At 32.0% G+C, this 23,000-nt stretch overlaps 1 protein-coding gene across 1 annotated transcript in view; it reads left to right on the forward strand.

Moving 5' to 3' along the window:
* Positions 1-23,000, forward strand: part of LOC106456945 (cell division cycle protein 27 homolog) — a gene marked incomplete at its 5' end in the record, with an annotated part of 73,487 nt that overhangs the window by 4,221 nt on the left and 46,266 nt on the right. Inside the window, 3 exons of the mRNA XM_022382753.1 lie at positions 5,001-5,059; positions 6,305-6,447; positions 9,971-10,221. Coding sequence (XP_022238461.1) covers positions 5,001-5,059; positions 6,305-6,447; positions 9,971-10,221 — 453 coding nt within the window. The remainder of the gene's footprint in view (positions 1-5,000; positions 5,060-6,304; positions 6,448-9,970; positions 10,222-23,000) is intronic.

A 23,000-nucleotide genomic window follows, 5' to 3' on the forward strand; every position in this document is an offset into this window, starting at 1 on the left:
ATGGAGAATCCTCACCAGTTGGGCTTAGCACAATACACTGATAAGTAGAACAGTGGTGATACTGTCAGTGTAGTACAGGTCACCTCCCAAATAACTACTGTGCCCTCCTCCTGCAGCCAGAGTCTGTCCAGTAAAGTTGAGGTGAACACACATCATGTGGTCTAATTGCACCCTACCACACTACACATATCAGCTCACTGACCACTTGTGTGCAGGTGTTCAGTTGGTCATGATTATATTTTGTGACTCTTCAGGCTCTTTTGCTTTTCCCTCCCTTTTTTCTCTGGGCAAAAAGTACACCTTGGTCAAGACAAGTTGCATTCTTCCGTGAGTTTGCCCCTAAGGAGCCCTTGCCTTTGGTTGTCACACTTCATGTGCTTCCCTTCAGAAACTTTCGAAAGGGAGACCTTCTAGGTAAGTTTTTGCACGAGCCCCTCCACCTATTCAACATGGGATTCTAGCATTTCTGTGAGTAGAGTTGAGTTATTGTCTCACAAGTTAACATTTTTCTAATTTGAAAATATATTTCCAGTAGATACTCACTTCCACACACATTCACACCTAATCTTCCCACTTCCAGTGAACCTTTTTTTCTTTGCCTCATCTAAGAATGAAGTAATCATGAGTGCAAGTGAATATGGAGAGTTACTGTGTACAGAGGTTGTGTCGCCATCCCACTGGTGGAGGGCTATTGTCCCATGATGACATCATCATGCACCAGTGCAATTCATGTTATACATGTGAATTTAGGTGGGAGTTTGCCCAAGGCTAGTGGCATGCAAATCTTACTGCCAGATGTGCTTGGGAAATATCATTTCTGTGTGTTGAGGTGAGTATCTTTTGGAAATAAATTTTAAGATTAGGAAAATTTTAATGTCAGTCCATTTGTTTTTGTTAAGTCTTCAAAATTTTTCTCTGTATTGCTTCCAATGAAAGGGTCTGCAGTTATGTTTTTATCCTTGTATTTTCATTTTTGATACATAATTTGTATTCTTTTTAATGTTCTTTTCTTCTTCAAAGGGCCTAAGTATATTTTAGGCAAGAGTAACCTCTTAGCTCAGTAATTTAAGTTTGCATAACCAAAATTCTGTTTGTCTCATTACTTTTGTTATCATCAGATATGAGTTTTTTCACATAATTTCAATATTGTTGCAATTAGGTTCAATTTGTGTGTTATAAATATACAAACTTATGAGTGTATGAAAAGTGACCTAGATTAAAAACACTTTATTATATCCGATAAATAATTTCATGTTAATTTTATTAAAAATGATTGGAAACTATTTGCTTATTAGCAAACACTATTATACACAGAATAAGTGTAGTATTTAGGAAATTTTTAACATTCACTATGCTCTTATGTTTAACATATTGATTATAAACAGATGAAATTTCTGTACAACATATTTTTATATTTTCATTAAATTATAAAAGTTATACAAGTTTGGCCTATTTTAGTATTTTTTCAACTCATTTTTCTCCTAATCTTTTGGATTTTAGTCATCATAGTAAAGCAGGTAGTGCACATTAACAATAATGACAGTTAATATCTACGTCACTTTTCAGTAGGATCTAGGCATAATTTAAAAATGTTTTTAATTCTATAATACAGGTTAGTTGGTCCAACTTGCTTACCATTTTGTAAGATAAAATATTTTTCATTGTTTGTTAATTCATTTGAAAATAAATTTTCATTATGCTGTATTTCCTGACAAGTTGAAACAGATCCAGATTCATAGGTTACATTTTTAAATAATTGGCAGCTTTGTATTTCGTCCATGTTCATCAAATATCAAGCTTTCAGAAAATGAAGTGGCATATGTAATAGCAGTAAACATATTTTAGTATCTTTAGTTCGTAAGTTGCTGCTTATGTTAATCTTTTACATTCTTCTGGAACATCAACACTTTTTGGCTGAATGAGAAACTCCCAACATATTGCTGTGGGTTATACTTTGATTATTTTTGAAATTTTGTTCACTAGAAGTTGTTTTTTCTGTGGTGTAATTATTGGTTAAGTCTAGCAGTTTTGTAAAAGTTTAGGCCTCTGGAATCTTGAAGCTTCCTGTAGTATGAAGAAGGACTAGTACAATATAAAAAACGCTAGGTGGAGTGAGTTGAATTGTCAGCTAAAGAGTTTTAGTGAATTAGACAGTAAGAATTAGTGAGTCTATCCGTCAGTCATTGAGTTAGTAAGTTAGTCAGTGTGTTTTTTATTAATCAATTAATGATAAATTTCTGCAAGCAAGTGATTAAGCTAACTTGTGAGTTAGGCATACTGTAGTTTTGGAATTTCCATTGAAATGTTTATGAAATTAGGCCTATCAGTAAATGTAGCCTTTAGCTTGCATAAAATGTGATTGTAGAAACCTAAGCTAGTATTTTTTTTTACAAAGATTTCATGTGTCTTCCATTGATTTTTTTAATACACACATCTATATACTCATAAACAAAAATAAGTAGAAAATGAAAGCTTGTATTTTTAACAACGATTATATGTGTTTTCTAATACAGCTGTATACTTTAGCTAGAATAAGCAGAAAACCTAATATTTGTACAAGGATTTCATGTGCCATCTATAACATTATATAGTAATATAAAGTTTCTTCACTAAAATGTTTTCTTCAATAATGAAAAGGGAAAATTAATTTATATGTGGTTATTTTGCTGAATTAAACTGAAATGTGATATACTAACTGCATTATTGCTTATTTCTTTTACATGTGTATAAGGCATCAGTTTATTTAATGTAAAGTATTATGATTCACTAAATATTCATGCATCACTGTTGAAGCATGTTGTTCATATTTAGAAAGTCATTGAAGTCAGTAATACTGTGATATAAAATAAAAAATAGCAAAAGAAATAAAAATAACAGGTAAGAAAAATTATCTGTACAGCACTTATGCAGAAGTAATACTTGAGAAGGTAGTAGATCTACCTAAAATTTTAGTGTATGATTATATTAACCCATGGTGATAACATTTTAACCCTAGAATTACCATTAATTAACTGCTTTTCAATCTTAAACTTCAAGTCAGTCGTATGGGAATTTCCATTGTTCAGTTGGCAACTTTGAACAAAAGAAAATCTGATAGACCAGTTTCTCATAAAACTTTGCTCCAAAAACACAATAATAGTACCAAAATGATGTTTTGGTGGTTATGAAAGGTTTTCCAAAAGTAAGGCCACCTTTGCTCAAGAATATTCTGTTTTGATCATGGTTTCACTGTAAAAATGGTTTTCAACATGTTAATGGCAACTAGGTCACTCTGTGCACTTGGTAGAGACAACAATATATGTTCTCCAACTATACCTTGACTTGTTATATGGAGTCTCATCAATCATATCTAAGTCTGTTATTCACTGAATAATCTAAGACATTGAAAGTGGTTGCATGAACAATAATAAAGTATTTTATTCTTACTGCTTCTCTTCTTTGCATTTTTCTTGTCCTTTTTTAATTGAATTCAAACGTTTTTGTACAACCTTTTTTTTTCTGATCACTTTAACTTCAAGAAGAATCCCATTGTGACTACAGCCACAGCATCTGCATTTTTTGCAAACTTCCAACCTTGAATTTGCAATTAAGACTACAGTAAACATGACTTTCAGACATGCTTCCAGTGTTTGTTGACTACTTTAGCACTGAAACGTGGTCTTGTATAGGTTAATCACTTAGCAACAGGCAATGGACTTTCCACCAAGATCTTGACAAATGGGAGGTGGGCAAGTTTTCAAATGAATATTTCCCTGAAGGAGGTGAACATATGAACACAAAATTTGTATTTTTCAAAAGCTCTGATAATGAATTGTCATTGAAAATAATTTATTGTTTTTTATCATTTTTTGGATATTGTGATGACCAAAGTGCTACTATTTTCTGTACAGTTGACTCTCTGTTGGAGGATTAAGCATGTTTTTCTAAATTGATTATGAACCAAATTACTATGGGTCTATAATTTTGTTAGTCAAGGAATTCTAACAACATGAGTCAAATATATATATTTATGTCACTAATTACTTCTGGAGTCCTATATGTATTTCACCTAAAAAATGAGTGGTTTCACATTGGTAAGTTCTTTACTTCAAGTGTTCTAATAGGCTAGAAATATCAAATTATTTATTAGGATGCAGTATTTGGAATGCACTGGTAGTGAATACTTTGTAGTATGTGTGGTAATTAAGTGAATACAGAAAGTGTACTGTCAATATTCACATAATTACTAGTTTTCTATTATGATAATACTCAATTTTTGTCTGTTCTCAAAATATGTGCACACCTTACTATCTAAATGTGCATATGCACACACTTCATTTTAATGGGTGTAAACAAAAGGTGGATATAAATATACTTTAGTAGATATTTTGTACAACAGCATATTAAAAGCTTATCAAAGTTTTTAAAAAGATCTAATGCTAGGTTGTAGGATAACATTATAAGTTTATTTATCGATAATATTAAGAAATGTCAAGTTGAGCCCTAACTAAACTAAAGCAAAAAATGTACACAAGTTACAGTATTAATTTATCTCTCTCTACCAAATATAGGCCATACTTAATATAGGTTTAACTAATGTTAGGCTTAAGACGTGGACTTGTTGATTTCAGTGTTGGTGATTAGAGTTTTATGTATTATTCTAGAAATCCTGTATTTAAAGCAGTACTGTTGTAGTAAAGATATTAATTTGACCACAAATGTTTTGCAAGTCTGTATATATATACATACATACATGTGTGTTGTAGGTATTTAACTATTACAAAAATACAATCTAGTAATTATTCATATAATTACTGTGCATGCTATATGTCACTTAATCATCTCGCACAGATATATAGCATTTACCTTGTTATAATTTGAAAAATAACATTTAAAACAAAAACTTGTAGTAACATAATTATTTTTTTATATTGTATCTTATTTTAACTAAGTGTATTTGCATGACCAGTAAAACTACTTGTACTAAAGCTAATGGAGTTTGATGTTTTGTTTTTTTACAGAAAAAGCTTGAAGTTAAATCCTTTCCTTTGGGCATCATATGAATTATTGGTTAGTTTAGGTAAGTATGTTAAGTTTACAGACACTTATAACTACTTAAAAGAAATTTTTCAGATTGAGAATAATAATTATCACTACCTCTGTATGTCATATTGACTTCATAGTGTGTAAAAATTATGGCTCACCAAGTATCAGTACATATGATCTGAGGCCATTAAGGTTAAAACTCTTATTGTTCTGTACTTTGTATCTGATATTTACACAACTCATAAACCTGTGAAAATAAGTGATGTTTAATACTTATGTGTTTGAACAGCTGGTACAGTAACATATCACTCAGTTAGTGAAGGCTCTTATAGAAATTCAAAAAATATTATTTTTTAATCCTGATATCCTGACATGTTTTACTGGTAAGACACAAGAGATATTTAAATAACAACATAACACAGCTTACCAAGAAAATCTAAACTAATAAGGCAACAACATATCATGCAATAAAATTGTGAGACTACATTAGATAAATACATGCATGACCATACTGAAATGAAAAAGTTTCAATAAATAAATGATTTTTAGTTATTGCATTTTTAGTTATTTGGTTTTTTGTGTTAACATAAGAAAAGAATAAAACATATTTAACATTCTAAAATATTTGTTTTCTAAAAATATCACATGTCAAAGTTATTATATATTGTTAGATGCAAATAAATTTAGAAATGCTTCGATTGGAAAACAATTACTTTTGGCAAGTTTTCTTTCCATTAAAACTGCAGTATGCAGAGATTGTGCATGACAGGTAAAAGGGGAGAAAGAATTTTAACTTGGTGACTACTTAGCTGTGAAAACTGTATTAACACAAGTTATGTTAAAAGACTCATGAAAAAAATGGGTTGTTAGATCTCATTTGCCAACCAGTAACATCTTCACTGGTGATATATTCAGATTACATTGATATTTGTCCTTACTCCTTGTGTTTGTAAAGATAACAAGTTGTTAGTTAAAAGTAAGTAGTTCTTCATTTTTCTTTTTACGTGTTCTTATATTGAATGGAGTTGTATATTATTTTTCATAAGCTGGTTGAAAGCTATATTTTAGCAACTTGTTTATATTTTGAATGTTTTATTGAATTTGAAACATAAATACTTTTGAGGTTTTTATTAAGGTTTGTACTTCAAGACTAATAAGTAGATTTGTAAATGCTTTAGTCTATGAAATATTTTTGGGGTGTGTGTGTGTGTGTGTAATATCAATGTGTATTTACAAAAACTAATTTGAAAGACATCTTAGATATATTTATGTTTTGTAGGAGAAAAACCAGACCCTTCCAAGATATTTACAATATCCAACCTAGACAACTTCTCATACTGTCATGGATCCAATCCTATTGTAAACTTAATAAATAAATCAAATACAAGTGGAGATACATATATTTCTTGTGATGTGCAGCAGGTAAGAGTTTTGTGGGTATGAATGATGTTTTTTATGCTTTAGTTTCACTTTTGAATCATTAGAATTGTATTTTATAATAATAGTTAATGAACTAACTTTATGTTTAAACCATAAAGTCTGTATTCTTATTCTCACTTAAATAGATGAAATGCAATACTAGAATATCCTTCTCTTAAAATGTTTCAAGTATTGAATTTTAACAAACTTACCAAAGAATACCAGTTTTGATGGGTTGAAGTTACATTTAAGACACCAAGTCACTCATTTAGGAAAGAAAGGCTTCTATTTTGAAAACAACATGGAAGAGATAATATTATTGAAAAGTTCAACCATATATACACAGTAAACCATACAGTAGTATGTTTTTTTAAATGGAAACACTACACGCACATCTGATAAATGCATTGTTTACAATACAATCCAGCAAAAATATCCATATTTTATGATATATCATACACAATATAGGGTGTAATAAAAGTAGGTAAACTATATGAGATCTTGTATGTTATCTGATTTAGATTCTAGAAAACCAAAATGAGTAACCTTGGATATAACATGAGATATGTACACATATTGAACAGTATTTGGTACTTATTGAAAGGATTCGATCTGAAATATTTGTGACTTTTAAGTTCCTGAAATTGATTAAGTGTTGTGCATGTTCACTTATTGAGCATTTCTTTTGTTGCCCCCCCTAGTATTAGGAAGTGCAAATAACACTTGAGCTAACTAACACTGCAGATAAGAAATGAATTCTAACACAGCATCAGAGCAGTCACTTTAATGTTAACAAATTAAACTACTTTCTTTTCATGGTTTACTGATAATTGTAACATAAAAACATAGCTTATAATCCATATCTTAAGAGTATTAAGTTTTAAGTTCTTACTTTTTTTAACACTTCCATTATGGGCTGGGTTGAATCCACCCAGCCCATGACCATGAATTTATCCATGAGAGTAATTATACTATGATTTTTGATAATGTACGTGTATCTTCACAAATGTTTGCAGGTTATTGGTAAATATTACAAGGCTTTCATGTACAAAATATCAGGATTTTGAATTAAGATTTTTTAATTAAAGATTTTGTTGTGAATTTTTTTCTTTCAGAATGTTGACAATCCAACATGCAAAGTAATTTTAAAATTAAAATACTTTTCTTTGTCTGAAAGATGTCAAGTTTCATTTGTGTAATTCCTATATCCTCCTAAATAACCATAAAACTTTATATTTTTTCAGTTATTTTATCAACCGTAACCCTATGTGGTGGCAGTCAATTTGACTGACCTCGTAACCATCATAAAAATTAGGAAATAAATCTAAATTACCCTATCTTTTGTTCTAGACTGACTACAGATTGTGACAGGAAACCCCAAATATTGATTTTAAATAGCTTAATTCTTGTAACAGTATATATCTATCTATATTTATCAATGTTTTTTTTATTGACCTTTGAACTGTGTCTAACTAGAAATACCCTGACACAAGTTGAAAATTACGAGGTGCACATGCAGCTCACGTTACTGTATTGAATAGTGTAATACACAAGCTAGTTGCTAATATACCCTATGAAGATTTTTATTATTTTTCTTTCATTATGTCACCTAATCAGTTTCTATTTTTATGATTTTAGTTACTTTTATAATAATAAATAAAGAAAACAAATGAAAAATAAATAACCTCATAATTAAATATCAAACACTCTCTTCATTAAAAATTTATATTTTATCTGTTATTTCCTCTACTGTAACATTATATTTGATTCTCCAGGATGTATAATGAAAATAAAGTTTGCAATGTGCAAAATATGATGTAAAGTTTCAGAGTTTATAGTTTTCACCTTTTTATACTTATTTTCTGTAGTAATTTTATTGTTAGGAGCTGACTCAGGAACTAGACGAAACAAACTGAATAGCATTGTTTGTCTTTTATCAATATGGAACAATAAGCTCTAAAGTAAAATTCATGAGAGTTTCTTCTAATCTTTTCACATCTATTTCCTATGTTTATCTACTGTTAGTGGCTGAAGTAGAAACCTGCCTAATATAAAGCAATGAATCACTGCTCCTTACTTAGTTTGACACTGTTAATATCAAATAAGCTCATGTGGCAGAATTCCTAGAACTTTCCCTAGTTTGAAAACACAATGGGTAGGGTTTATGTTATGAGTTTGTAGAAAGTCCGTGGGCTGATCTAATAAGTCGGTAAGCGGGTGTATCCTACATAAACTATTCGAATTCTGGCTCTGATAACGCAACGAGCTACAATTTGCTGGCTTCTTTACAGTACAGTGGTTGGAACAAGAATTGACTGAAGTACTTTATAAAAGTGAAATAAAATATTTATGATATGGCTCTGTACAAAATACAAAGCTCTGTCTGACCAAATAAACTTAAGTATTTGTATGCTAGTTATCTTCTTGGGTGGTCAGAATTTAGTGTTGATATAGGTGTAAATGTGTGTAAGTGCTTGTATAACCATGCTTACACAGTAACCAATAAATGTGTAATTTATGAAGTATTAAATTAAGTATTATTAAATAAAGTGTTGAATGTAAATCTACAGATGTGATGACATGCCCTCTGACCCGTACCTGTCTTGATAGGGTTAAGGCAATATAAAAAAAAATCAAGAAATTCCCCTAGTGTAAGAATTGTGACATTTGCTCTTTAGGCATCGCCTTTACCATTCCTCCAAGAAGTATGAAATTTAATGTAAATTATTTATTATAATATCTTCATCACTCAGACAAAGTATAATTTTCATAGCTTTCAATCTTATTTGGTTACAGAGTCATCAAATAGACATTTAACCCTACTTTTTTATGCTAATGGTAGTACTGCACTAAATAATATTTATTTAATCAAATAATGCACCAAAGAACACAGAATAATAATGTGCAAAAAGCAGACAATGTCTCATAACTATCACAATTTTTCTGCCTTTCGAATTATGCAACAAGATCCATTAAAACTAAACCCAAGCTCATCTATGTGTTTCCAGTGGGAATCAAGTTTGAACTGAAAGCAAAATTGACAATTCTCTTTACAGAAAACAATGTAATATAGTACTGAATATCAGAGAAAACTATTGGCAATATCTGAAAGAGAGAATGTGACAGGTAGGTGTGGATAGAGGCTTCTGATTGTCATTGACAGTCAGCAGCAAAAAAAAAGAATGCCTAGGTAAGTAATTTATTTGTTGTTTTTCATGTGTATTCTTTATTTAATATTATAAAAGGAACATAGCAAATAATTTTTACATCACAAGGTGTGTTGGTTTTGGAAGAAAGTTACTCAGGTCTTTAAAAATGTAATAATAGATTGCACTGTAAATTTATTAGTCGGGTATTTGATAGAAAAAGATCATCAGCATTGATGGTAGGTTAATAATGCATTTTTCATTTCATGTTTGTAGTAACATTTAATATATATATTCAACTGACCTATTTCATAATTGTAGGTTTTCAAAGCAAAGAATTGGAATATAAACTAAAGAAAGCTTTATTTTTTTTTTTTCAGGAAACTAGTCAGCTTTCAACTAAAATATCTGGCATGCCTATGCTCTCATCTTCGACAGGGGTAAATGTGCACTCTCCACTGGCTCTTTTAAGAACTAGTCCAGAGCCTAACAATGTAGAAGTACTTACTCCTGAAAATAGCAGTTGGATTCCAATTACTTCTGCTGCACTAGGAAAATCATCCAACAAACTTTCTCGTGTGGGAAGGAATATTTTTGGAGGAAACATGATTCAAACACCACTAACACCAAAGTTTGTACTTTTTATAAATATGTGTAAATAGAATGTGAAATTATAAATTGAAACAACTTTACCTGTTCTTTCATACTTGATATAACTGTTAATACATATTGAATGTACTAGAACACATCAGTTCTAATCACTTTCAGCCATAGGAACATTATAAATGTGAAACTGAATTCATATTCAGTTAAGGGTTGTCACTTATGTGTGGATGCTGCTGACTGGCTGCTAATCTTTTGTTCAGAAGTTCTAAGTTAGAGATGATTATGCCTGAATTTTGGAGTCTGACATAGCCACTTAGCTTTTATGTTACTGAAGGTACTGTTCAGGTTAAAAATATCAGCACCTGGCTAAGGCTTTCATTAAAATCCTGTAGGAGTGATATTATTTTCTTTAAAAACATTTATGAATACATGTTGGTTTCCTTATCAACTTTTTGTAACATTATTCAGTTTATGAGCATGGTAATATTAATCCTACGTGCATTGCAGAGTCAATGTACCTCAATAAAGCTAATATCAAAATGTAGTTAATAATTTAAATTTTAATGTTATATAAGTTGTAATATCTTTCAAAATTTCAAAAAGATATACATAAAAAAATTTTAATCTTCACTTTTCCATATTGCATGTTGCATCTGCACTCCAAATTACTCATTTTAGACTTTCTTTCTACCATATATTATTTTTTGAGTATCCAAATAATCAGAAACATATACTATAGATATTGACAAGCCATAAGATAAATTTAGAACTATTTATCCTTGTCACCGAACATACTTGTCCTCTCAGCTGTGGGGGCATTATAAAGTAATGACAATTCCACTATACATTGGATAAAAAGTATCCCAAGAGTTGACAGTGGGTGATGTTAACTAGTTGCCTTCCCTCTTGTCTGTCATTGCCAAATTAGGAATGGCTATTGCAAGTAGCCCTCGAGTAGTTTTACACAAAATTTCAAACAAACCAAACTAGAATATCTTATCTTGTTTTCTGAGATATAAAAAAAACTGTCAAACTCACCTGCATAGAATAGTGGCTCTTGTCTAACATTCATTGTATTGATAAAACAATTCTGATGTGGCATTAAGGACATTTAAGGATTTATATATAATTAAAATGTAATACAGATTTAAGAATGCAAGAAAATTTTAAGTGAAATTAAGGTGTAATAATAAATAATTGATAGTGTATTTGTAATGCATTGCATTTTTCTGTGTTTTGCTTTCAAGTGGACAGATTCTTGCATAGTTCATCTGAGTAGTGTAATCTTAAATATTTCTTTATTTTTAAATTACATTCACTGATAAGTATGTGCACTTTAATGCATTATTTATTAAAAATTACAGATTTTATTTATAGGTTGTAAAACTCTTAAAAGTCTTAACTTCTTACACCATATTCATAAAATTTTTAGAATCCAGATTTGATTACCTTGTTTTTTCATTAACATTGATTATGAATGGAATGAGATTATAATAAATGTTGGATTATTTCTTTAAGACATGATGATAATTTCTTATTTGTTTCTTGTATTGTGAGGGAATCATATTTTCAAATCAGGTAGATTTATCATTTACCTCTTGAATACTGAAAGTCTTTCCTTATTGATTTGGATCTCTTGTTGTCAACAGCCATGTGACTAAAAGTTCTCATTGTTCTTGAAGCAATACAAACCACCTGTATATCTCCACTGTCATACTTTTTACATGATTTATTGCATGTATTTCCAGAGGTCTTACATAAGTTCTGCTTTCTCACTTTGAATTATGTTTTCTTGTTAACAATCATGCTGCTAACTTTGCTTATTATGAATTCTAATGACAATATTAACCACTGCTGATGCAAATGTTTCTACAAATATTGAGAGTTCATGTAGTCTATCATGCTGGGAGATCATGTTGTGGTATTGTTGGCCCTTTATTAGTCAAATTATTCAAGCCAGTTAATCCGCTTGTCTGCTGATGTACTTGACGGGTTTTGCATTCAGGTGAATGCATTTTGTGAAATGCCTGTCTTTTTTTCATGATTATCAAGCAAAAATGATCTTGTGGTCATTCCTCTTCACATTCATGTTGTGCAGAATAAGATTTGTCAGCTAGCCTTAGTTCTGAAAAAGCTTTTACCATTTAATTTATCTTCTTGTTTTTTCTCAGATATTTTCTATCTTAAATTTTTAACTAATTTATCTTATACCTGAGGGTGCCTTTGTCATTGTAAACAATTCAATTCTTAAGTCTTTGTTATCCACCTTTTCCTGATTTGGAGTCATTACTGATGCTTTGAGAAATGTTTTAACCATTTTACATCGGTTTCATGCAGTTTTTTTCACAAAAACTGGTAAGATTTTGTTAAAAATTATGTGTATCTTCTACACAAAGAAGAACATTATTTTGATTAAGTCTTTCTGCTAAAAATATGTTATCTATTTACTTTAGTTATTTTCATTCAGATTCTGAATAGTTTGAGTGAAAGATAATTTTCATTATAAGTATAAAAATACTTTTCTTCATCTTACAGTTTTCAAGTTTTTTTACATAACTCTAGAACCTCTTAAATGAATATCAAAAGTTTTTTTAAGGTAAATGTTTACATTTTATTTTTCATTTTCTCTACCATATCACTAACTGTAGATATATCATCAATATACAGTGCCATGAAGAGTTTAAAATAAAAAAATTTACATACCTTTTAATTTTTCTTAGAATATCCTAAAAAGATCTTCTTTTGGTAATATTTGTAATTTCAGGTCTTTTTCCTTTTCACTTATACTCAATTTTTAATGCTATGTTTTCCTTTCCCATTCTTTACTGTTTACTATTCATCTTGACACAAGCCAATGATGCCCATGGGGCTAATTGCTGTATCTTTGGGAGAGATGCCCAAGCCATCGGCAAAATTATCTTACACGTGTGTAAGATTATTAGCCTTGAGAACTTGGGCAATGTTTGAGATAAATTTAAAAAATGTTTAAACCTTTTAGTTATACATTTTAAAACATAAATAATACATAATTAACTAAGATATAAAAGTAGAACCTAAATGCAATTTAACTGTCTATTTAACTATAACATACTTAGGTAAGAAACAACTGTAAGTGCTATTGTACACAAAGCAGTCAACAATACTACCGGCAGTAACATCTACTGATGACAATAACTGAGCACCAATTTCAAAATAACTTGCTGTATTATAGTATAAAATGAGCTCTTTCTAATGATTATATAAATGTGTGTGAAGTTAACTACATGTGACTTGTAAAGCTCAAGGAATAGCATAGAAGGTGGGTTTGGCATCTGTCAGGACTTGGAAAAATTTATCTCTAGTTTCAACAAAACTCAGCCAAAGAACTTTGAAACATATGTGCTAATAAGGCAAGTAAATGTACTTATTGAGTAGACATACATCTACCGGACTGGGGTTATATTATTCAAGACTGAGAATGCAAAAGTTGAGATTTTTCGTAGCTAGTGGGTCACGTGACAACAAAACTGAAGTTTAAGTATTTTTTAAAGGTTGTCTTTTGAAACAAAGGAATTAAATCTTAGATAACATAAAACTTCAAATAATATTGTACATTGTAATGTCAGTTTCTTTGACATACATTTATAGCAAAGTTATTTAGTTAAAATTTGAATATAACTCAATGACTTGTGTAGAAAGAGATTTTTAAGGGTACCTATTGTGAAAGAGTTAATTATTAAAAGCCTTATTGGTGGGACCATATTCTTCTACTTGCCTCACTTCTCAAATCTTTGGCCTTCAGTGCAATTTGTGGGGATGGGAGATCTTTCCTTGTGGTCTTCTACTTTATCTCATTGTTAGTTATCTGCCATTTATGATTTCTTTCATTGTCAGAGTAATTTTTAGCTATCAGCTACTCTCATTCCTTTAGTCATGATTACATTTTTAACTTGCAGTCTAATGTAGTTTGTATTACCATGTGGCTCTTATCTTCCCTTGATACTTATCTCATTGTTCTGTGTTTAAAAGTACTCCCCCCTTTTCCTTTAATTTTTCAGGTGACCTCAGATGAGCTTTTGTGCATTGTTTGTCCTTGCAGGATTTTTCTCATGCACTTATCTTTCATTCAAGAGAAGCATGCTAGGAGGAACTGACTAGGGTGATCTGATTCTGTGAGTTGTTTCTTTTGAAATGACTAGCAAGTAATTTTAGTTATCTTGCCTTGCATACTAGTTTACATGTCACTGAAGTTAGTGACTTCTAATAATTTCTTTTTACCCTGCTGTGGACAAACCTAGGCAAGGTGAGTTTTCTTCATCCACTCAGTGACTCATTTCTGTTCTAGAGGACTTTTCCATCTGACCTGTTGAGGAAGTCATCTTGAATCATTGGTTCATCTGTGGGACCTTTGACCTTCTGTTCACTGGACTCTTCAGTCTACTCATAATGTCTTTTCTCTTTCTTACAATTTAGTCACTCAGATATTTTTGATCAGGAAGTCTGAAATATCATTTATCACACTTCTACAGATTTTTATTCTTGCTTTTTTTTATGATTTTTGAGAATATGTAGAATTTGGAGACCTGTTTTGATTGAAATGGAATATATGAAATTATTATGATAGCTTCTTAGTCTCAGCCATTGGATTACTAGTGAATATACGTAGGATTGCTTATCTTTTTATCACCATTTCTCTGTCATCCCATCTTTCTTGTCATCAGAGGGGTAGTTCATTAGTCCACTGACCTTACCTTCCTTTCAGCTTGGGTTCAGTTCCATATGTTTTCTGTTCAGTAGTCATAGTTCTTTTAGCTGATTTTCTCCGTTTCTTCAACATCAGCTTTTACTTTTACATGGACATCTGTTTTATCCAATCTCTTACACAGCCAGTTGATCACCCAGCTGTTGTAAGTCTTGGAACCTCATGTTCATAATATTCTTACACACTTACTGCCAAACATCCTTTCTAAGATGATGGCTTTACTTAAACGTTTTTCCCGTTTGGATCACTCAAATGGAACAATTCCAATGGAATCTTGCTTTTCAGTGGCATCTGTCTTCAGTCTCATTATTTCAGGGAATTTCAATCTCTTTTATCTCTTACTACCATCAGTATTTTCTCAGTTGGTAGTTTACTTCTGCTATTTCCTTTTTTCTTCCACCTCACACAAATCTGCACTTCCTCACATATTCCTCTCTTAAGAGCTAGGTACTGTCTAATGGGTTCCTGTTCTCAGAAATCAGAATCTCATATCAATCTTTTGAACCTTTGAGCAGTTCGGCATATTTATCAGTATTTCCTACCAACCACATAAAAGCCTTATAAAATAAAATATCTGTATAGTGTGGGGGATAAGTTAGCAAATTGGATAGAAGAGTGGCTGGATGGAAGAAAACAGAGGGTTGTTACAAATGGAGTTCAGTCAAACTGGATTAATGTCACAAGTGGGGTACCTCAGGGCTCAGTCTTAGGACCTTTGCTTCTTTTTGATTTACATCTATGACATAGATGAAGGAATATTCAATAAATGACTTAAATTTGCAAATGATATTAAGGTCTTGGGTGTTGCTAGCTGTGAAGAGGATGCTACTGGCTTACAAAAGGATTTAGATCATTAAGTGAGTTGGGCAAATAAACGGCAGATTGGTTTTGATTATAATAAATGCAAGATAATGCATGTGGGTTATCATAATTTGAATTATAAGTATAATTTGGATGGGAATAACCTTAACAGTATTATGAAGGAAAGGGATCTTGGTGTAATGGTCTATCAGTGTCTGAAGCCATCCAAGCAGTGTGCTATTGGTGGTGGTAAGGCAAATATGATTTTAAGTTGCATCTACAGAAATATTGAATACAAGTCTAAGGAGGTTATAATTTCATTGTACAGGTCATTGGTTAGGCCACATTTGGAATATTATGTTCAGTATTGGGCTCCTTACCTTAGGAAAGACAAAAAAGAAGACTTACGGGAATCTAATTGAGGTGTTTAACATTGTAAAGGGAATTGATAGTGTTGATGCATTATCTCTTTTTCATATTTAACAGAATAGTAGGATTAGGGGACACAAATATACATTTTGGGAAGTAGGATTCATTTTCAGCTAAGATAGTTTCATTTTTCTAACAGGGTGGTTGGCCTTTGGAATGGGTTGCTTTCAGATGTTGTAGAAGCAGAAAATTGAAGTGGGTTTCAGAAAAAGCTTAATAAGTATATGAATTATAAGGGCTGGCTTTAAGATTTTTTTATTATTATTTTAATTTAGTTTAGAGATGGAACAGCCAAGATGGACCAATAGGTCCCATGTTGTCCCAAAACATTATGTTATGTTATACAGGTATTTCTATACAGTTCTATTCAGTGTTTACTATACAGTTCTATAAAGTTCAGCTATACAGTACTATACAGTAGTAGAGTTATGTGTAACTATACAGTATTGTATAGTTCTATAAAGTTCAACTATATAGTTCTATACAGTTCAACTATATAGTTCTATACAGTTCAAATATATAGTACTATACAGTAGTAGAGTTGTGTAACTATACAGTACTGTTTAGTTCTATACAGTTCAAATCTACAGTGCCATACAGTAGTAGAGTTGTGTAACTATATGGTAGTTGAGTTATGTGTAACTATATAGTACAGTATAGTTCTATACAGTTCTATATGAAAGATATCCTAGTTTAGATAACTTTGTTGAGTTTCATACTTTTATAGTTGTACTGTTTTTCTACTGCAGTACTAATTATTCTATACTTATTGTATACTATAATATACTAATTCAGACCTATACTACTATAGCGAGGGCTGGAATGCCAGTGTCAGGAGATAAGGTTCCCTTACTTACCCCCCAATGGTAGTACCTTATTTTTATCTTTCCCACAACTGTCTACAGGCAGTGAAGGGTGATATAGATGTGGGATGTTGAAGGCTTATTCTTATTTTTCATACTTTTGGTTTACACTTCTTTTTTTCAGATGTGAGACAAGTGAATGTAGGTTAAGACTAGTAGAAAGTGTATCCCCACTGTAATGTAGGTCCTACTTCTGCGGTCATGCCCTCAGACCCAACCCCTAGAAATGGCATGCTTTGCACACATTGTTTAGCTGTGGCCTGAACACTCAAAAATTGCTTCCTACTATACAAATTTATGTTATCTATAAAGTACTATACGGTTAAACTATATAATTAAAAACCGAGTTTAAAGATCATTCATTAAAGATACAGAAACTTCTTTAAAAACAAGGAGTATCAAGCAATGCAGTAAGGACTCAAACCTGTTCAACTTCAAGGAATGTAACATCATGTTAAGGACTAAGAAATTTGTACAATGTAAAGGAATGTCAAGTCATGCATTAAGGATTCATAAATTTGTACAATATAAAGGAGTGTCTGTCAAACTGTATCAAATATCAATCAAACAGACCACACTACCAAAGATCAATCAAACAGTCATCCAGTTCAAAACATCAATCAGACACTTATTGCTACTTAAAATGTTTTGTATCATTAATGCATGACATGACACTCTTCAGTATTGATAAATTTTTTGAATCCTTAATCATAACTTTGTTTTATACTTTTTGACTGCTTGATTGATATTTTCTACAGTCTGAATGATGTTTTCTACAGTTTGAATGATGTTTTGTACTGTCTGACTGTCAATTGATCTTTAGTAATAGTTGACTGTTTGATTGATGTTCGGTACTGTTTGACTGATGTTTGGTAATATTTTATCAATGTTTGGTACTCTTTGACTGTTTGTTTGATGTTTGGTACTGTTTGACTGATGTTTGGTATTGTTTGATTGATGTTTGTAATTCTTCTGGCATCATTAATGTTTCCTGTTTGGTAGAGGATTTGAAGTTTTGGAATTTTGTTGTATTAGTAGGTTAACATTTGGCATACCTATTTGGATTATTGTTTTCATATTTGATATCTCTCTTGGATTGTTCTATTGATGTTTGCTTTTCTTTATGTTCAATTGATATTTTGCAGATGGATTGGTGGATTAATCAGACATGATAACGGTAAAATGCCAAAAACTCTGAAAGTTATAATTTTCCTATACTGAAAATATATTTCCGATAGGTACTTACCTCTTCTCACATAAATAACTATTATTGTTCAGTGCTGCCCTCTATATTCATTTTGTTTTCGAATTCCACAAGCCTTGAGCTCCCACATACCCTACGATTAACATGGTTCAACTGCATCTCCCATGTAAATTATCTTGCAACAACCCTCCACCAATAAGAGTGTGACATCCTCTCTTGACACATGACTCCCTCTATTCGATTCTACTGAACTATAGCTTCGAGTTTTGGCAGAAAATGGAAGTGCTGGTTTTCAGTGAAGAGGAAGGGTGGAATGTGTGAGAGGAGGTAAGTACCTATCGGAAATATATTTCCAGTATAGGAAAATTATAACTTCCAATATTGTACATTACCTCTTCTCACATAAACAGCTAGAATCCCACATGAAATAGGTGGAGGGACCGGTGCAAGAGAAAGAAAGAAGCATTCTTTGAAAGTGTCTGAAGAACACTATAAATGATGAAATCCTCACATTAGAAGATCATACATGGGAGACCACACCACTTCTTTACCAGATATACTCTTCACCCAGTTTGAAAAGAGGTGATGCAGACATTGTGCTTCTCCCATTTTTGCCTTTCAAAAGGGAAAGAACAATGGTTGGATAGGGATCCGAACCACCCAACATCTGAATCTCCATCCCATAGATTACAGTAATGTGGGTAATAGAAAAAAGAATGTGCCCTTAGGTGTAGAGTGACAGGGCATGACGGACCATACATGGCAAGTCAACTGCATCCAAAACCCACCCAAAGGGAACTTACATCGATGTGGGAGTAGGATGCAGATCATACCATCTTCACCTCAAGTTAAGCAGACCAGAAAGAAATATCATACCCATCTATCTGTGAACAGGACACATGATAGCAAAGTGAGAAAATGTGTGGCCAATCCAGAAACCCAACAACTGAAAGCTCAGAATAATAGAGATGTCCCTGTATAGTAAAATATCCCACTCAAAACCAATCAGACAGGAACCACCTCCAGTGCAATAACATCCTTGGTATATGAAAATCATCTAGGGATAGCATAAGAGGAAAAACCATAGTAATCTGCAAGGTTCCCTACCTTGACCCACAACACAGTATGAGTGAACAAGTATGGGTAAATAATACATGTGTGAGGGCTTATATTTATTTATTGAGCTCTGAATCCAAATCACAGCCACTGGGAACCCGACATCCATGTGGGAGTAGCATGAGGAATCTCAATTGAAGGGGTAAACTGCTATTTTGATGGCTCACTCCGAAACTACAACATCCCATGGGATAGACCCGTACAGAGATGGAGACAGTGCTTGGTGTCTGCAAGGAAGCCGTGCGGACAACATAACAACGAAGAGCACGTACAGGACATAGTAGTCTATCCAGATCAGACGTAGGATATAGATGGGAAATGGGAGGAAGGGAAATCAGCAAGAAGGAGGAGTAATCCTCATGAGCTGTCGAAGTTTTGGGAAGGAAAGATAGGAGAAGGAAATAAGTCTTAAAGGATAAATGAAAAATCTAACACAAAGACAGAGGTTCAAATGGAGACAAAGTAAGGTAGTGAAGAACCACATTAACATCCCAATCCAGAAGAACAGCATGCCGAGGAGGACGATGAATTTGGAAGGAACACAACAATGGGGAGAGTGAAGGATAGGGAAAAACTGTATTGTATCTGGAAAAACGAAAAATGTGGAATAAGACAGCCCTCCAGGAGCAGTGTAGTGGCTTGACTCCCATTTGGAACAAACTAACAGAAGCCATTCATCCATGTAAGTGCCACCCCTGAGCATGCATATGTTGGGCAAAAGTCTTGGACACTCTGCAAAATACACGTAGGCCAAATCAAGCCCAAAGGGCAGAGCACAAAACTGATAAACTACCCCATGATGAACAAACCGAAAATAGTGCCTCAACAGGCGAGATATTGGAACGTGTAGATAAGCATTTGCGATGTCTATTTTGGTCACCTATAAACTGATATTGATGTTTCCTTTTCTTTAATTGAGAATTTGGGGTAAGTTTAATGGATCAAGTAGCCATTTCTCATATTTCTCATTCTTATGAATATCATTATAGTTAAAAGTAAGAATTTATTAAGTGTTGAAGCATATTTATCAAACTTTTTAAAAATTTCAAATTATAAAACACACTGAGAAACCCAACCCAATAAAATTGTAAATTTGACTATACTGACTACAGTTGATGTTAAAACACTAACCTGGTTCATTCCAGCATTAACAAAAAGTAGAGATGAATCATTTTTTGGCAAAACAGAACTGGAAGGAAAAAATGTATGGCCTTCATCTTTCATAAACTTGATAAAGGTCTCTCTTACATCTTTAGAAATAACTTTTTTTCTTCCAGAATGTGCATATCTAACACATAAATGTTTTATTGAGTGTGAAAGCATTGTGTTATATCCTGGAATTATACACAGTCTTCAATCATCTTCTGAAACATAAAACACAAAACTATTAATCAACATATAATTTCAATCTGTACAGTTATCTGCAAAACATTTGCTTGAAAAATTACATAATAGCCTCTAATCTTTGAAATAAAACACAAACAGCTTCTCGTTTTGGAATATTATACAATAATCTCTCAACTTTGAAATGTTACAAGATAATTTTCAAATAAATTCAACATTACTCGTATGAAAGTACAAAATGTTACAGTCACAATAGAGCTATTTGCTTGACACTTGAGTCCTGGTATCTCAACTGGTAACTTTATTTATATAAAAGTACATGTTGTCACAACCACAAAGGGCTATCTGCTTGATTCTTAAGTCCTGGTAGCTCAAATGGTATTTAGCATTACTTGTATAAAAGTACAGGTAGTCACAATTATAACAGGGCTAGTTGCTTGATACTTGAGTCCTGGTAGCGGTAAACATTAGTCTTGGCACTACTCACCAGGACCCAAGAAAATAACTCCCATCACAACCATTAGTTACTGATTTCAGGTCATAGGTGGAATGGTGTTTCACTTTGTATTACTTTCCTTATTACTATTACACTGGCTTCTGTTGTATAAGATATACAACAGAAAAATGTATACGGAAATTCTACATTGGCTAACAGTAACACAAAATCATGCAGCAAGCTAACGTTATTATGCAATTATGAAGTTTATATTATAAACTGTACTATACCAGTTCAACTTAAATAAGGTGTCTAAAGGTCTACTTCTATGAAAGTTTAATTAAACTAAAATTGGTAAACAAGTAAATTGTCACAGCTGTAAAACTTCATTTCTTTGTATATGAAACATTAACTTATTGGTTCTTGAATATACACACACATACAAAAAGATATTTAATTGTTTTTATTTATTTTTAGTATGACAAACTGCCATAAACTAGGAACTGAACTTGACTCTATATTACAATTTACAAAATCAAATCGTGATGCCTCTGAAACTCAGAAGTTCATGAAATTGAAAGTAACTGGTCAGGCAATTATACTACATACTGTACTAAGAATTAAAATAATAATCTGGATTATGGGATGTTGTTACAACCAATCGAACTCATTACTGATCATTTTTTAATTTAATAGCATGGTTCGATTAAGCAAACTATTATTATTAGTGATTGGAAAACTAACATTCTCGCTATCTCTGTACATACGTAATTATCGTAACAATTAGGCCTAACCCAGAGTCAGACCGTGTCCCACGTGTATCAACATAGCCACAACTACTACTTACCGATCACCGTACTACAAGTACTATGATCAAGAACCATGTTTTGCAAGGGTTTGGCCATGTGTGCCTATAAGTTATTCTTATTAAGTACGCACTTCTAGTAGGATTAGCTGTAAGTGTAATAGTTATGTACCATGACTAAAAACGTTTTTGCCTTTCTGTTAAAACTACAATTGTTTTAAAATTCATACCACTACTTCTATTACTGTTAAGTAACTAGTACTAATGCAAGTTGCAACTCATTATAAATATATTCATAAACGAATTTTAACAGTTATGAAGCTTTTAAAATAGCATACATTCGACTATTGTAATTTGTAGTAACTACACCACTTAAAGTAAACCGTGTTCGAAAAACTTTAGTGGTCTCTTATAGTATTATTTGATAAAAAAAAACTTTAAACATCGTAATTACTTTATAGGTTCTATGTTTGAAAATTTAATTAATATCGGGTTATCTACTGTGTTCACCGATGGGGAATTCAACCCATGATTTTAGCGATGTAAATCCGTAGACTTGCCGCTGTCTCAGTTGGAGACAATTTACAATTTAATTAATACTGCTGCTGATAGAATACCACCTAGTCGCACCAAATGCTATTTATGAAGTCTCGATGCTATCCAAAATATTACATTTTCGTTAATTTTTCTAAATTACTTTTGCAATTTTATATTTTCAAAAACTTCATAAGTAATATTTCAGTATCACCGATTTTTCTTTGTTTTAAGCCTTAATGTTTTTTCGTGTGTATTCTTATAACTTCGTATTGTGACATAGCGAATTATACTTATATTTTGTCTAAACAGAACGCCGCTACAACCAGGATAAAAAATATATTAAAATACTAGCTGTACCCGGCCACGCGTTGCTGTGGCTCAGTCTGGTTAAATGGAAAAGAAAGAAAAGAGAAAGCGCACGTTTCTAATATGTTTAATTTCACAATGCTTGTGGGTATACAATATTTTTTGTTGTTCCATTGTCTGTGCAGATATAGAGATTGTCTGGTTTGCCAACTCTAGAACACA

This window comes from Limulus polyphemus, unplaced genomic scaffold (assembly GCF_000517525.1).
Source record: "Limulus polyphemus unplaced genomic scaffold, Limulus_polyphemus-2.1.2 Scaffold274, whole genome shotgun sequence".
Taxonomy (NCBI): domain Eukaryota; kingdom Metazoa; phylum Arthropoda; class Merostomata; order Xiphosura; family Limulidae; genus Limulus; species Limulus polyphemus.